At 34.7% G+C, this 15,001-nt stretch overlaps 1 protein-coding gene across 2 annotated transcripts; it reads left to right on the forward strand.

The window, feature by feature from the left end:
• LOC109212517 (AP2-like ethylene-responsive transcription factor At2g41710) lies at positions 3,279-9,455 on the forward strand. 2 transcript variants are annotated; one of them, XM_019376180.1, is made up of 11 exons: positions 3,279-3,476; positions 4,616-4,862; positions 6,022-6,104; positions 6,265-6,273; positions 6,354-6,442; positions 6,713-6,786; positions 6,859-6,909; positions 7,113-7,174; positions 7,297-7,919; positions 8,915-8,983; positions 9,057-9,455. In XM_019376180.1, exons 2-10 carry the CDS (start codon positions 4,630-4,632, stop codon positions 8,966-8,968), a joined length of 1,278 nt encoding a protein of 425 aa, XP_019231725.1. In that variant the 5' UTR covers positions 3,279-3,476; positions 4,616-4,629; the 3' UTR covers positions 8,969-8,983; positions 9,057-9,455. The 2 variants fall into 2 exon arrangements, with proteins under 2 accessions (XP_019231725.1, XP_019231717.1); XM_019376172.1 differs by having other exon boundaries at positions 3,280-3,476; positions 8,915-9,455.

Genomic DNA, 15,001 nt, shown 5'->3' on the forward strand with positions numbered 1-15,001 from the left:
AATGCGAACCATTTCCTCTCAATTGCGAGGTCACCCTGCCCAGGCCCCTACTCACAAATGCGAACTCATGTTCGCAAAATCAAGGTTCGCATTTGCGAGCTAGACTTCGCAAATGCAAGATCTGCATATCAGCACCAGAACTGAAAGCACACCATCTATTGCAATTCCTCCAAAACTCATCCGATACACACACGAACTCACTCGAGCCCCTCGTGCTCCAAATCAAATATGTACACAAGTCTAAAAATATCATACGAACTCGCTCGCTCAATCAATATACCAAAATAACATCTAAAACCACGAATCGGACATCAAAACTCATGAAATTCAATGAAAGATTCAAGAACTTTTAGAGTTGCAACCAAGCATCCAAATCATATCAAACCAACTCCGAATTGCACCAAATTTTGCACACAAGTTTCAAATAGAAATATAGACCTATTCCAAGTCCCAAAACTAAAATCCGAACCCGATAACCATAAAGTCAACCTATGGTCAAAACTAAGAAATTTCCAAACATTCAAATTGCTAACTTTTGGTAAAATAAGTCAAATCAACCTAGGGACCTCCAGATTCAATTTTGGGCATACTTCTGAGTCCAAAATTACAATACGGACCTACCAAAATCATTAAAATACCGATCCGGGATCGTTTATCCAAAATATTGATAACTCAAGTTGTTTTTAAAGTCAAAAATCATATTTTTTTTCAAATTTTGTAAAAACTTACCAGAAAATAATGCGGACTGCGCACGCAAATCATGAAACATCAAATGAAGCTTATAGAGGTCTCGAAACACGGAAATAAGGGCAAGTACTCAAAACGACCTATCAGGTTGTTACAATTAATCATCCCAAATCAAAGTGTTAAATATCTTGAATAGCGTTTAAACCAAAAATTACTTGAACATTGTTTAAATCCAATCTTTGTGGAGACGATAATTATACTATACTATCTTTGGCTAGCGAGTATCAATTTCGTGTTGTGTTTTGCACTCGTCAATTAGTAGTGGTCACAAAGACCATGACAATGTTTGTATTATTTTAATTATTTCAATTTCTATTCGTCCAAAGATTCCAGATAATAAATAGAAAGAGATCCCTCTAAGTAAAAATTTATTAACAATTGTGAGGCTCAACTCTCTAATTATGATAAGCCAGTGCTTATAATCTTAAGGATAGTGGACTACTTTAGGCTTATATCGTCTATCTATCCATCCCCCTCTTTATGTGTGTAAAGTATGTTATTTTTTAATTACCAAAACTAAAGAGTAAAAAAATAACTTTTCATATTGTCAAAATTTTGAAGAATTAAAACGGATAACAAGTGATTCACTTGATGACCATCATTGAAATACTCTTTTTTTAGCTTAACGCAAAGTTGTATATTAGAGTAGTAGAAAATTTTACTCCCTTCGTTTCAATTTAAATAACACACTTTTCTTATTAGTCTGTTCCGAAAAGAATGATACGTTTCTATATTTAGAAATAATTTAATTTTGAACTTTTTATTTTACCATCTTTACTCTTAATGAGAAACTTTAATAGCAACACAAAGCTTTTGTCCCTTGAGCTTTTAGCACCACATGTTTCAAAAGTTCTTTTTCCCTAAACTTTGTACCAAGTAACCACATCATCCAAACTAAAACTGAAAGAGTATGAGATTTTCTTGTAAAAGTCTATTTGGAAAGCCACCAGGTATTGAAATTGGTATAATTACTACAGCCTAGTAATTATACAATATTGTAATTACAACGACCTGAATGTTTATCATAATATAATTACAGGATAATTATAATTACATAATTAGATTAAATTTTAAATATAAATCTAATTATCAAAACTAAAAATTAAGATTTAAAAAATGTATGCCTTTATAAATAATATTAAATTTGACATTTAAGATGCATATTTTTTCTTGAGAATATATTAATTAGTAATATATATGTAACTAATATTGTAAAAATGATTTTTATATATATATATATATATATATATATATATATATATAATATTACTTTAATTAATTATAAAAAATAAAAGTACATAACATCATGGACTGCATGCTTGATAAAAAAATAAATTTATATAAATATAATATCATAACATTACTCAAATATTTTACGAAAAAATAATTTATCAATTCTAAATGAAAATGAATTGCATGCAATCTCAAAAGTAAATACTACTAAAGCAAATAAATGGAACTGAAAATATAACATAAATTCAAACTCCAAAAAATATTAACATAATACTCTTATGTAAAACTACAACATAACATGAAATAAGTTTCAATATTATTTAAGTGAATATAATTTTACTTTAAAAAATATATATAAGTCTATCACTTCATTCAACAATTTTAATGACATCACTCAATATATGTCAAGTTTATTAATAACTCATTATTTCTAATATTAGGAGGTATCCTAAAATCAGATTAAAAGCACAATTATGCTGAACAAAGAAACATAAAAATTATGAGCAGCTACATAGTACCACAAAAATAAAGGTTGAAAATGAGAATATTATTCAAATATTAAAAAGTATTATATCATTTTAACATAGTTAAGTTTGCATATGACCTCATCTAATAACAAAGTTCATCTTTAATGACATCACTCATTATAAGTCAGGTTTGTGGATAACTTATTCTTTTTAAAATTACGATTATAATTTTTTAGAAGGATTAGAACAACATAGCTAAGTGTAATTAAAAAATAAATAAAATATTAAGAAATAAATAAAATATGAGAAATTATGTAAAAACACGTGAAGTAAAGGTTAGGAAATAAGAAATAAGAAAATAAAAGATAAATAAGGTAAAAAGATTAATATTTGACAAAAAAGAATTTTAAAAGTTAAAATAACAATAAATTAAAAAGAATTAAAAGTAAATTAAAAAGAAAAGAAAAAAGATTGAAAAAAATAATCTTGTAATTACATCATTTAATTACCAGTAATTCTCAGCCCATCTTTGATCATTAAAAAGTGTAATTATATCCTTCAATTATGCCTAATTATTAGTCAAACAAATATGTTAAAATTGTATAATTACACTCAAATATAATTACAGGGTGACTTTGTCTAAAGAGTATCGAGTGTGTGCCTCGACAGGAGGCAGGAGGTGGAATCATTTTAGACAAGTGTCCCTGACGTGCACATGGTGAGTCTCATGACTGCGACACTTTGAAAGAAGGAGAAATGCCTATATTACCCTCAATTGTAACATAACCGTTTGAACCTGTCCACTTCTACTCTTCTGGATCTTCCAATCAAAACTGAGGATATTATTGTCTTTCTGACTCACCTTCTCCTCCCATTACACTTTCTGGTGAAAATCAAACTGCTCCTCTGTGTAGCCCCTTTGCCGGCCCCTACACACTCTCTCTCTATCTCTATCTCTATCTCTCTCTGCTTCAAATGGTACTCTGATTTTCCAGCTTCATTAAAGTTCTTTAGTTCTGTCTGCTTCAGGTATCTTCTAATTTTGTACACTTGGTATCTTGAATTCAGTATTTTGTGCAGATAAAAAGGTCTTCTTTTAGGTTGATTATATTTGGGTTTTTAATTCTGAAGATGGGGTCTGTTGTTCTTGATATATTGAGCTATAAGAAACTTCCTCAACTGTTTATGCATTTTTCTTGAAAGAGGGATGGACAAAAGCTAGGTTTTTTCCGTTTTTTTTTTTGCTGCTTTATTCACTTATAGCCCAATATATTCTACTACTATTTAGACTGTGTGGTGAGCTCCTTACAGGATTATACTATGTTTTAGCAGAAAGTTCAGTGACTAGATAAAATTATTGTAATGGTGTGGCATTTATTAGCATATGAAGCTTACCGCTTTCGTGGATAACATATCCGAATAAATCTAGAGAGGCTTTGAGCTAAGAAAATTTGGTTACTTTTGATTTAACAAAAATAAGAAGTTAACCAAGTATATCCCTAATATACCTTATAATCAAGTGTAAGGACAGTTATAAATATATGATGAGTCGGAGCTTTGATTTCTTCTTAAATTATGATTATATGTTTTTTACAAATAAGGTTTCTCTTCTGAAATTTCAACATCCTTAATGATCGACTACTAGTAAGTTACCCTTAAGTGTAATATTTTAGGCCTCCTTTTCTCTTTTTTGTTGTTTATAAGATTTCCGAGGATCATAGAGAATATGAAGGCAAAAATGAACGGATGCATTTCCCCTTCGTTGTTTGGTGGTGGCAAAAGCAGGGAGGAAACAAAAAAATTTACCCCTTCGATCTTATTTCAAGAAAAAGAACTGAACATATGAGAAATTGGTTTCTAAACATTTTTAAATTAGCTTTTCTCAACACTGACCAAACAAGTGATAAAAAAGTATAAGTTTCAAAATTTTGAAATTAGTTGTAAGTAGCTCTAAGGAAAATGAAATCTGAGCAAAAGCTGAAGTGAATTAAAAATGGATGCCCATTTCTGTCTTGCATCATCACTATGAAATTAATTAAACAAAAGTGGTGCTCGTTTATTATTTGCTGGGTATTGACAAAAGAGTGAAGCTTCATCTAAATCTCTCAAGATTCTTGAATTATGATTTTGTTGTTTTGGTCAGTCCTTTATGTTATGTTCTCTTACAGGGACAGCTCTGCTTATGGCTTCCCCTTCCTCTGAGCCTACTGCCAAGCCTGAGGGTAGCAGTGGAAATGATGTCGGTGGTGGAGAAACATCAGAAGCGATGGGTTCTATAGGGACTGATCAGCTATTACTGTATAGAGTACTGAAGAAAGCAAAGAAAGAGAGGGGTTGTACAGCCAAGGAGCGCATAAGCAAAATGCCCCCATGTACTGCAGGGAAGCGCAGCTCCATCTATCGTGGTGTCACTAGGTACGGGATGGTAAAAGGCAAATTGCAGATTTATTGAAGTTTTAGAGTATCTATGTGCAAATATGTTTTTTTTTCTTTTGCTTATTTGCATAAGAATCTAGTTTCTCTACATTTAGCTTGTCTGAGTTGACAGACCAAAATTGGGTCCTTTTATGGAGGTCTACCTATGAATCTTCTAACATAGCAGTGAGGGAAACACTTTTCAGCAGTTCAGTGCCATATGAAAGACACCAGCACTAGTAAACGAATTAGAAAGCTTAGGATCTTGGATTTTGCATATTAGTGAACGAGCAACATCCCCATGGTAGCTTTCTTGACTTACACATGGCGATGAGCACATAGCTGTAAATAGGGAGGTGAAGTGTATCAGGACTCGGGAACCGTGCCATGTATGACAGAAACATGTGTGCAAATGTCTATTGTCTACCAATGCAGCCTGCTTATAGATGATAAACTCGTTCTATGATATTTGAATTTGTTTCTATATTCTAAATACACTTTTTGAAATGCTAAAGAAGGGAAAAACTAAAAAAAAAACAGTAGAGGTGTTTGTAGAATTTTTTATTTGGTTTGAGAAAAAAAATGAAAGGCAGCCTGGTGCGCTAAGTTTCCGCTATGCGCAGGGTCCGGGGAAGGGCCAGACCACAAAGGTCTATTGTATGCAGCCTTACCTTGCATTTCTGCAAGAGGCTGTTTCCACAACTTGAACCCGTGACCTCCTGGTCATATGGCAGCAACTTTACCGGTTACGTCCTCCCTTCTTTGAGAAAAAAATGAAGTTGAAAAAATTTGGGATGGGAAAAGTTTCCTGCCCCATTTGAGTCCTTAGGTAAGGTAAAACAAAAAGGCTGATGGAATTTAGAATCATTCATTGGTCGTGTTTACATCTTGGTTTAGTATGTAGAAGGAATGAAGAATTTCCACTTTATGACTTTTAATAAAATAGTTAGTGAGTAAGTATGGAAGATCAAGGCCTAAAGGTTTTGTCTCTTTTCTTGACTGGGTATTTTGTTTGTTCTATTTGTTAGAGTCAGATAAGATGGTATATGTGAACTCTCCTTCTGTCTTGGCTGTTTTTTTAGCGAGATATTGCTTGCCTCAAGAATTTTTCTTGTTTCTTGGAAAAATTTTGAACTATGTTTTTAATTTATGGGACTAGGCATAGATGGACTGGCCGTTATGAAGCTCATCTTTGGGATAAAAGTACCTGGAATCAAAACCAAAATAAGAAAGGAAAGCAAGGTGTTTCCCTTTGTTTCTCTTGCAGATATTGTTGTTTCTATTGCATGCTGATCAGAATTCAGCTCAATGCTTCAGTTTCTCGTGAAAATACTGATGTTTAGAAAGTGTTTATATTGCATGGACTTTGGGGTGTTTATTGCTGCTTGATCTGCATGGGCAGTTTACTTAGGTGAGTACCTTGATTTATCCTTTTCTTAGGTACTGCACAAAAAAGGAGATTAAACTGTTTTGTAACAAAACTTCTTGTAGGAGCGTATGATGAGGAGGAGGCTGCAGCAAGAGCATACGATCTTGCTGCTTTGAAATATTGGGGTCCTGGAACTCTCATTAACTTCCCAGTAAGATGTTTGTTATTGGTTTGTTTCTCAGTTTATCAAGTAATACAAGCATCTTGCCCTGCCCCATTCCCCCTCCTCCTACCCGTCTCAAGGATGCAGCTCAAATTCTTCCCTTGCTTTATTCTCTTAATTCCTGACTTATTTATATATTGGATCTGTTTTACTCTTGTGAAAGGACTAAACGGAGCCTTTACGAATGTTTCCTAACTGTATTAGGTGATGTGCATTGAGTTTACTTTCATGTACTGAATGCGCTGACCGTTTATGTAGGTGACAGATTACACAAGGGACCTTGAAGAGATGCAAAATGTCTCAAGAGAGGATTATCTTGCATCATTAAGAAGGTAGGTATGTTGTTTGCATATGCATGTGCTTGGAAGGGTATTTGCTGGTTCCTCATAAACTCATTTTTGCAGAAAGAGCGGCGGTTTCTCCAGAGGGATCTCCAAATATCGTCCTCTATCCAGGTGTGCTAAGACAGATCATGTGTGTGTGTTTATATGGCTTCGTAAATTAAAAAAATTATGTGACAAAGGACAAAATGCTGTTCAATTCTCCTGTCACATCCACATTTACTTATTTTCCTGGTTCTTGATCTTCTTCATAAGGTTTTTTAGATGTATCATCATTAACAATGTCTCCCGTATTTTCTTCTCTGCATCCAATGTAGTCGATGGGATCTGCAATTTGGTCGTGTGCCTGGAGCTGATTACTTTAACAGCCTACAGTATGGTGAGTGCAGTTCTTGTCATACAAGAAGAAGTTTGTATTAAAACAGTAACTTTTAGACCACGGATTTAGTTAGCAAATCAAGTGCTGAAGTCAGCTCTTATAAATCCTTAAATTTCTCGAAGGTGATGATGCAACAGTCAACAATGAGTACATTGGTGGTTTCTGCATGGATAGAAAGATTGACTTGTCAAGTTACATCAAGTGGTGGGGAGGTAATAAAGCTCGTCAAACAGATTCCCATTTGAAAACGTCAGAGGAAACAAAGGTTGGTTGTCCTGAAGATATTGATAATGAGCTTAGGGCTTCAGAATTATCAATTCGGCAGACTGAACCATATGAGATGCCCCGTTTGGGTGTGTGCCAAGAAAGAAAGAATCATAAAAGCTCCGCACTGTCTGCTATGAGCATTTTGTCACAATCTGCAGCATACAAGAGTTTACTAGAGAAGGTTGCTAAAAAGAAAGAAAAAGTTGAGAATGATGAGAATGAAAACAAAAGCACTATCAACAGAGTCGACCGTGGGAAGACGATTGAGAAATCAAGTCCTGATAGTGGAAGCGAGAGGCTTGGAGCTGCATTTCTAAACCCCGGGGGATCATCTATTAGCAGAAACTTGCACCCACTTACTCCACTCCTGTCGGCACCACTTCTCACTAACTACAACAACGTAGATCCCTTAACAGACCCTGTTCTTTGGACATCTCTTGTTCCTATTTTTCATACAGGTTCTTCACGCACTGCTGAGGTGGGTTATCTCTTCATTGAAGCTTACTTTATCTTGTCTTGCATATTCTATATAGAAACATGGAAGAAAGATAAAAAGAAAAGTAAATAGAGTGGAATGTAATTTAAAATCATAGTGCTTTATGCCTATCATAGCTTAAGTTTATATAAGAAATATGGAAGAAGGATAGAACTGTTAAACAATCTTGGTTGCCTAGGATGTATATATCCTAGTATCTGAAGCTCTCAAACAATGAGGTGACTAATAATCCAGCTTTGCATGCCCCCGGGGCTTAGTTCAAGCGGCAAAGGTCGAGGGACTTGTGACTTAAGTCACAGGTTCAAGCCCTGTGTCATGCGGACTAAGCTTGGTTTTAAGTGGAGAAGGGTAGAGAGGCGAGCCCATTATCCCGTGTTTTGAAGGCCACTGACCCCGACGGATTTCTCGGTCATCAAAAAAATAATCCAGTTTTGACTTTTGCATGATACTATATCAAATTTACAATGTTGCTAGCTTAAATTTTGGACCCTTTAAGTATTTTAAAGGTGATAAAAATTCTTCTAGCGGTATCCTATAGTGGAACCTGCACTTAGCTAAACCTGAGCTCTAGTTTCCATGTCCAACAGCAATTTCAGAGATATACATAGAGTAGTAATATAGTATTACTTTTGCCTTTGAAGAATGGATAGTGTTCAGTCAGTTGTACCTTGGCTTCCCCCTGATATGACTTGTCTGGACAATGGCCGTTAACAAGAGATCTTACTGAATAGTTACTCTTGGTCTTAGCTATACAACCAGCATCAGTGGTACACACTTTTGAGATATAACCTTCCCAGTTATGCTTATTTAAGTCTCCAAAAGTGTCGAGGAATATCACAATGCAGAAAAGAATATCACAAGTTTATACTGTTGAGTAGCATTTTTCGATGATTCCCTATAGATATATGTGCACAGATATGCATTTTGAGATTGAAGGGACATGTGTATCTCATAAACTGGGATCATTTTTCGTGCAGGTGCACAAGAGCGAAGCAACATCAGATTATACTTTATTTCAGCAAGAAGATTAATTTCTGCCTCTACAAGTGAGATACAGATATGCATTTTGAGATTGAAGGGACATGTGTATCTCATAAACTGGGATCATTTTTCGTGCAGGTGCACAAGAGCGAAGCAACATCAGATTATACTTTATTTCAGCAAGAAGATTAATTTCTGCCTCTACAAGTGAGATACAGACAACACAAGACAAAATTTCCTGTACATGGATTTTACTCACTATGGACTTTATAGGATCTTGTTGGAAAACCAAACAGGATTGTGGTTTTACAACTTTTAAAATAAGTCACTGGTTCCTTATTTCCATGGTGGTTATTATATTATTAAAAGAGTCTATAGAGTTTTCCACAAGATTGATTAGAATTTTGTTGTGGCCCTTGTTGGTTCTAGTTTGACCATTATATTTCCTACCCACTCTCTAAAAAAATATTTTCTTTCCCCTTTGTTTCTACACTTTATGTATATTTATAAAATTGAAATTAATTAACTTGACTGAAATCTGAAGTTGAGTTTCCAACTATGATGATTGCTTGTTCATTTTCCTATATAATATATAAGCTAGCTGCTTGTAATGCCTCAAATTGAAATGCTTGGACTATAAAATGATACCAGTAAGACAGGGCAACTTCTATCCTTAAACAAAGGTTTCCAGTTTGAGACCTAAGAATGATCTTTCGGTCCTATTGCTGGACTTTTGCAGTCCTTTATTTAAAAGTTGGCTACATTTTCAATATTGGTATCAGAAGCTTAAAATTCAAAACTTTTCTTCAGATAGGTCTGATTTTGAAAAGGCAAGGAACACAAAAGTGGCCACCTGGTGTAAATAATTTGACATTTTTACCGCCCATAGTTTGATTTGAGTGTCAAAATGATCTTCCCACCTTGAAAGGCTGTTACATGATAAATATAATTTGATTCATTTTCAAGGTGATGCAAGTATATTCAACAGCTCAAATATTGCTACTATTTATGAGAACATAATTTAGCAGCACTAACAATTTGGTAATTTTTCTAGAATAGTTCCATAAATATTCTATACAATAATGCGCATTTACAGCCTGGCTGAGAAGCAGCAGAAGCAACAAAAAGAACAGAAGAAAGCAGAATAGAATGTTGAAAAAGAAGAGGCATTCCAACCACATCAAAGATCCAAAGGAAAGCAGAAGATGAAAGTTCAAATACAAAACAAGAGAGCTCTAAATGACAATGAGATATAGAAGCTGCTAATGACTAATAGGTATAGCTCTCTGAGAATACAAGAGGATTGCAGCACTACAAAGGTGACTGAAGGGATTGGCCTCAATGAGGAAAATCCACCATGATCATAAGCTCTTGGAGTATTAAGCAGAGAGAACTCAAGGCCTTTATGTTGAAGCATTAAATTACTTTACTAGGCTGCCTTGAGACAAAGATAAAGCCTAGAAGTGTTAGCAAAGTTAAAAGTAAGTTCCGTAGGGATTGGCAAGTGTTTTCAGATGAAAAGATAAGTCCTATTGGGAGGTTATGGATATTTTGGAAGGACAGTATGGTCCAAGTCCAAATGCTGATGGTTACTACTCAATTGATCCATTGCCAAGTGAAAGAAAGAGGGTCACAATTGTCATGTTACATCACTTTTGTATATGGAAAGAACAAAGTGCATGAAAGGAGGAGCTATGGGATCAACTAAGACAGATTCATAGCACAATGCAAGAGGCTTGATTGGTCATAGGAGATTTTAATAATGTTCTGTCTGTCAATGATAGAATAAATGGTCAACCTATACATCAAGCTGAATTAGTGGATTTCCAAGATTGAATAAGAGACATTGGAGTGGGGCAACTGAATAGAAAAAGCTGTCAATGGTCATGGTGCAATAAAAGGGATGCAGGAGATAGAATCAATAGCAATATTGATTGGGTGTTTGGAAATGCCTCTTGGCTTACAAAGTATAGTAGTCTAGAAGCTATATATGAACTACCAGAGATTTCTGATCACTCACCTATTGTGATGAACACTGAAGTGGTAAAGAACCACTTACAAAAGCCTTTTAGGCTTTACAATGTTCTGCTATATCAAAGGGAGTTTAAGGTTGTGAATGAAGTCTGGAACCAAAGAATTGAGGGGTCTGCTATGTACTCTGTGTGGACTAAATTGCAAAGATTACAGAATAGAACCAGGCAGATGAACAAGGAGATGAACTCATTCGAGAAGAAGATTGTGAACCTAAGAATGGAGCTGCAGAATACTCAAAGGAAACTGGGTGATGACCCTCTCAACCAACAGTTAATTGAGCAGGAAAGAGAGTTGATTATGCAAACTGAAAAATGGGAAGGGGTAAATGAACAGGTTCTCAGACAAAAGTCCAGAGCAGTGTGGATAAAAGCAGGAGATAGAAATTCTAAATACTTTTATGCTCAAATAAAAAATAGGCAGGCAAGGAACAGAATTGCATCTATTTGTAATGAACAAAGGAGGAGAATATTAGAACCAAAGCAGATTGAACAAGAATTCAAAAGCTTCTTCCAAAGCTTATTGGGCACTTCAGCAAGTGAGATTCCCTGTATTGATATTGCAACAGCTAGAGATGGACACTGCCTTACAAAAGAACAACAACAATTGCTTATTGCCCCAGTAACTATGGAAGATATTGATATGGCAGTGAAGGAGCTACCAAATGAAAAAGCACCAGGGATAGATGGCTTTCCAGCAGAGTTTTTCAAAGAATAATGGCACATAATTGGAGGAGAAGTCAAGCAAGATGTACAGGAATTCTTCAACACTGGGAAGTTGCTTAAGAGTATTAACTGCACAACAATTACACTAGTACCTAAGGTTGCTAGCCCAAACTCTATCAAAGAGTTTCGACCTATTGCCTGTTGCACTACAGTGTACAAGATCATATCCAAGATTCTCACCAGCAAAATTGAAGCTGGTAGTGGACTCAATTGTGGGACCTTCTCAGTCAGCTTTTATAGAAGGGAGAAACATACTTGATAATGTCATTATTGCACATGAGCTGGTTAAGGGATATACTCAAAAGGGAGTCTCACCAAGATGCTGTATAAAGGTGGACATAAGGAAAGCATACGACTCAGTAGAATGGCCTTTTCTAAGAATGATATTGATGGAGTATGGTATGCCTACCAAGTTTGTGGAGCTGATAATGAATTGTGTTTCTACTGTCAGCTACTCATTGATACTAAATGGAAGGTTAACAGCTAAATTTCAAGGGGAAAAGGGGCTAAGACAAGGAGATCCAATGTCTCCTTATCTTTTTGTATTGGTGATGGAATATCTGAATAAAGCATTGAAGAAGCTGAAGGAGAACCCTGACTTTTATTATCACCCAAAGTGTTCCAGAAATAATATTACACACATATGCTTTGCAGATGATCTGATCATGTGTTGTAGAGCAGATAGAGTATCCATCAGATTGCTGATAGACAGATTCAATCATTTTTCAGAAGTATCAGGCCTGAAAGCTAACATGGAGAAGAGTGCTTTATACATTGCAGGTGTTAGAAAGGAATTCAAAGAGATGATTCTGGAAGAGATGCAATTTACACTAGGGGAACTACCATTCAAATATCTTGGAGTACCATTATCCTCTAAGAAGCTGACAGTTCAACAGTGTATGCTATTAATTGAGAAGATCACAACTAGGATCAACTGGACTACTAAGCTACTATCATATAGTGGAAGGCTCCAATTGCTGAAAAGTATGATTTTTGAAATGCAGACTTACTAGGCACAGGTGTTTTTACTGCCAAAGAAAATTCTTAAGCTAATAATTTCAGTTTGTAGAACTTTTCTATGGACAGGAAGGGGAGAGCCATCAAGAAGAGCTTTAATTGCATGGGATACAGTGTGTATGCCTTACTCAGCAGGTGGGTTACATGTACTAGACATTTATATATGGAACAAAGCTGCACTGTGTAAATTACTAAGGGTTGTTAGTGCAAAGAAGGATATCCTTTGGATACAATGGATACATAGCTATTACATCAAAGGGCAAGATAGCATGAGGATGGATACTCCTAAGCAAGCATGCTGGCTTGTTAGGAAGATTTTTGATATCAGATATTGGTTTTTGGAAAAGTATACAAGTGCTAAGTTACACAGGTACTATAAAAATGGCAAATTTAGCATTAAAAAGCTATATATTGCTATGTGACCTCAATTTCAGAAAAGCTTGTGGAAAAAAGTATTAACTGGATCTAAGGCAATACCAAAACACAGATTCCAAAATATTCAGAGAATCAAAGACATTGCAATGGAGTTACATATAGCAGGACAAAGAGAAACAAAGTGTCACAAAGAGCTAGAAAAGTTGAAGAATTTTCCTTAGTTCATATAGTACAATGTAATTGTTATAGGAAGTTTTTGTTAACTGATTAGTCAAATAGTTCTATAGATAGATCTAGTTCTAGAGTCCAAAAGAACTAGTGGATGTAAATATTTTTACTTGGTTAAATAAAAGTTTAAAAGTTTAACCAAAAAAAAAAACTATTGTTTTGTAGAATAGATTTTCTCAGCAACCAATGAAATTACATATATTAAGGGTGTGTTTGGTACGAAGGAAAATGTTTTCTTAGAAAATTGGTGGTTTTATCACTTATTTTTTCTTGTTTGGTTGGTTAGTGAAAATGTTTTTTCCGGAAAATATTTTCTAGTGTTTGGTTAGAGAGTAGAAAATATGTTTTAAGAATTTTTTTTATGCTACTCTCCTCACCCCCCTTCCCCAAGTCCCTATGTTTCCTGTGCTCCCCCCCCCCCCCCCTACCCAACTACCCAATATTTTCATGACTATATTTTCGTCAAGAATTTAATTATTATATAAAAATTCGCACAAGCCCAAAAGAACTAATGCGTTACTTTACTTTTTTACGCAAAAACAACGTTGAAATTTGTGTTCCAAAAAAAAAACCTCTTTTTTTTGGTTGAAAAAGAAAATACTATTTCTACAACATGAAAATAAAGTCCTCATTTTGTTGAAATGAAAGAAATTACTTTTTCTACCTCATGAAAAGAAAATACTCTTTTTGTTGCAATAAAAGAAAATACTTTTGACTACATCATTTTGTTGAAATGAAAGAAAATATTTTTTCTACATCACGAAAAGAAAAAACTTTTTTATATGGTGAAAAAAAAATACTCATTTTTTGAAATGAAAAAAATGCTCTATCTATAACATGAAAAGAAAGTACTATTAATAATATTTCTATTTAGGGTTGGGGTGGGGAGTGGGTTGGGGGTGTGGGGGTGAGTTAGTAGGGGTTGCTGGGGATAAAGAATGTGGGGAAGGGAAGGGAAACATTTTCCTCCAATTAGTTCATGGGGAAAATGTTTTCCAAAATATTTAGGCCAACCAAACATAAAAAAATTGGAAACATTTTTCGGAAAATATTTTCCTTCGTACCAAACACACCCCAAGTAACTAATCAATCAATCGTAACGCCAAGGAATGAAAAAACAGAATGTACAAGAAAGTTGTAGTTTCTCCAAAGCAAAGTCATGGGAACAGGTCTTCTGGGAGTATATCAACGACAAAAACGACATACCCAGAGTGGAGTATAGAGAGCGTAGTATGTATGCAAAGCTTACCTTATCTCGTGTGAAATAGAGAGGTTGTTTCCGATAAACCCTTGGGGTCAAGAAAAGCATTTTAAAAACAAGTTTGAAAAATACAAGAGTAGAAGAGTTAAGATGAAAATACTAAAGATAAGAAAAGTATTAACAGCAAAATTAGTAAAGATACCCAGAGTAAAAGAAATATCAGTAGTAATAAAGTTGAAGAATAAGATAATCATAGAATATTAATTATAACAATGATAAGGAGAAGATGGCTTATCTTCTAAACTAGAATCATGCTCTTCCGTAGAAAAAAGAGAAATCGCTCGACTACTTATCTTCTACCCTAATCATCAACCTCCATGCTCTCCTATCTAGGGTCATGTCCTCGATAAGTTGAAGAGTCTTCTGGGAGTAAATTGTAAGCATTAGTTTAATTTTTACATAAGATGGGAGAAAAGAGAAACAAATCCATAGGGAGGAGGCAGATG

Source organism: Nicotiana attenuata, chromosome 2 (assembly GCF_001879085.1).
Source record: "Nicotiana attenuata strain UT chromosome 2, NIATTr2, whole genome shotgun sequence".
Classification (NCBI taxonomy): Eukaryota; Viridiplantae; Streptophyta; class Magnoliopsida; order Solanales; family Solanaceae; genus Nicotiana; species Nicotiana attenuata.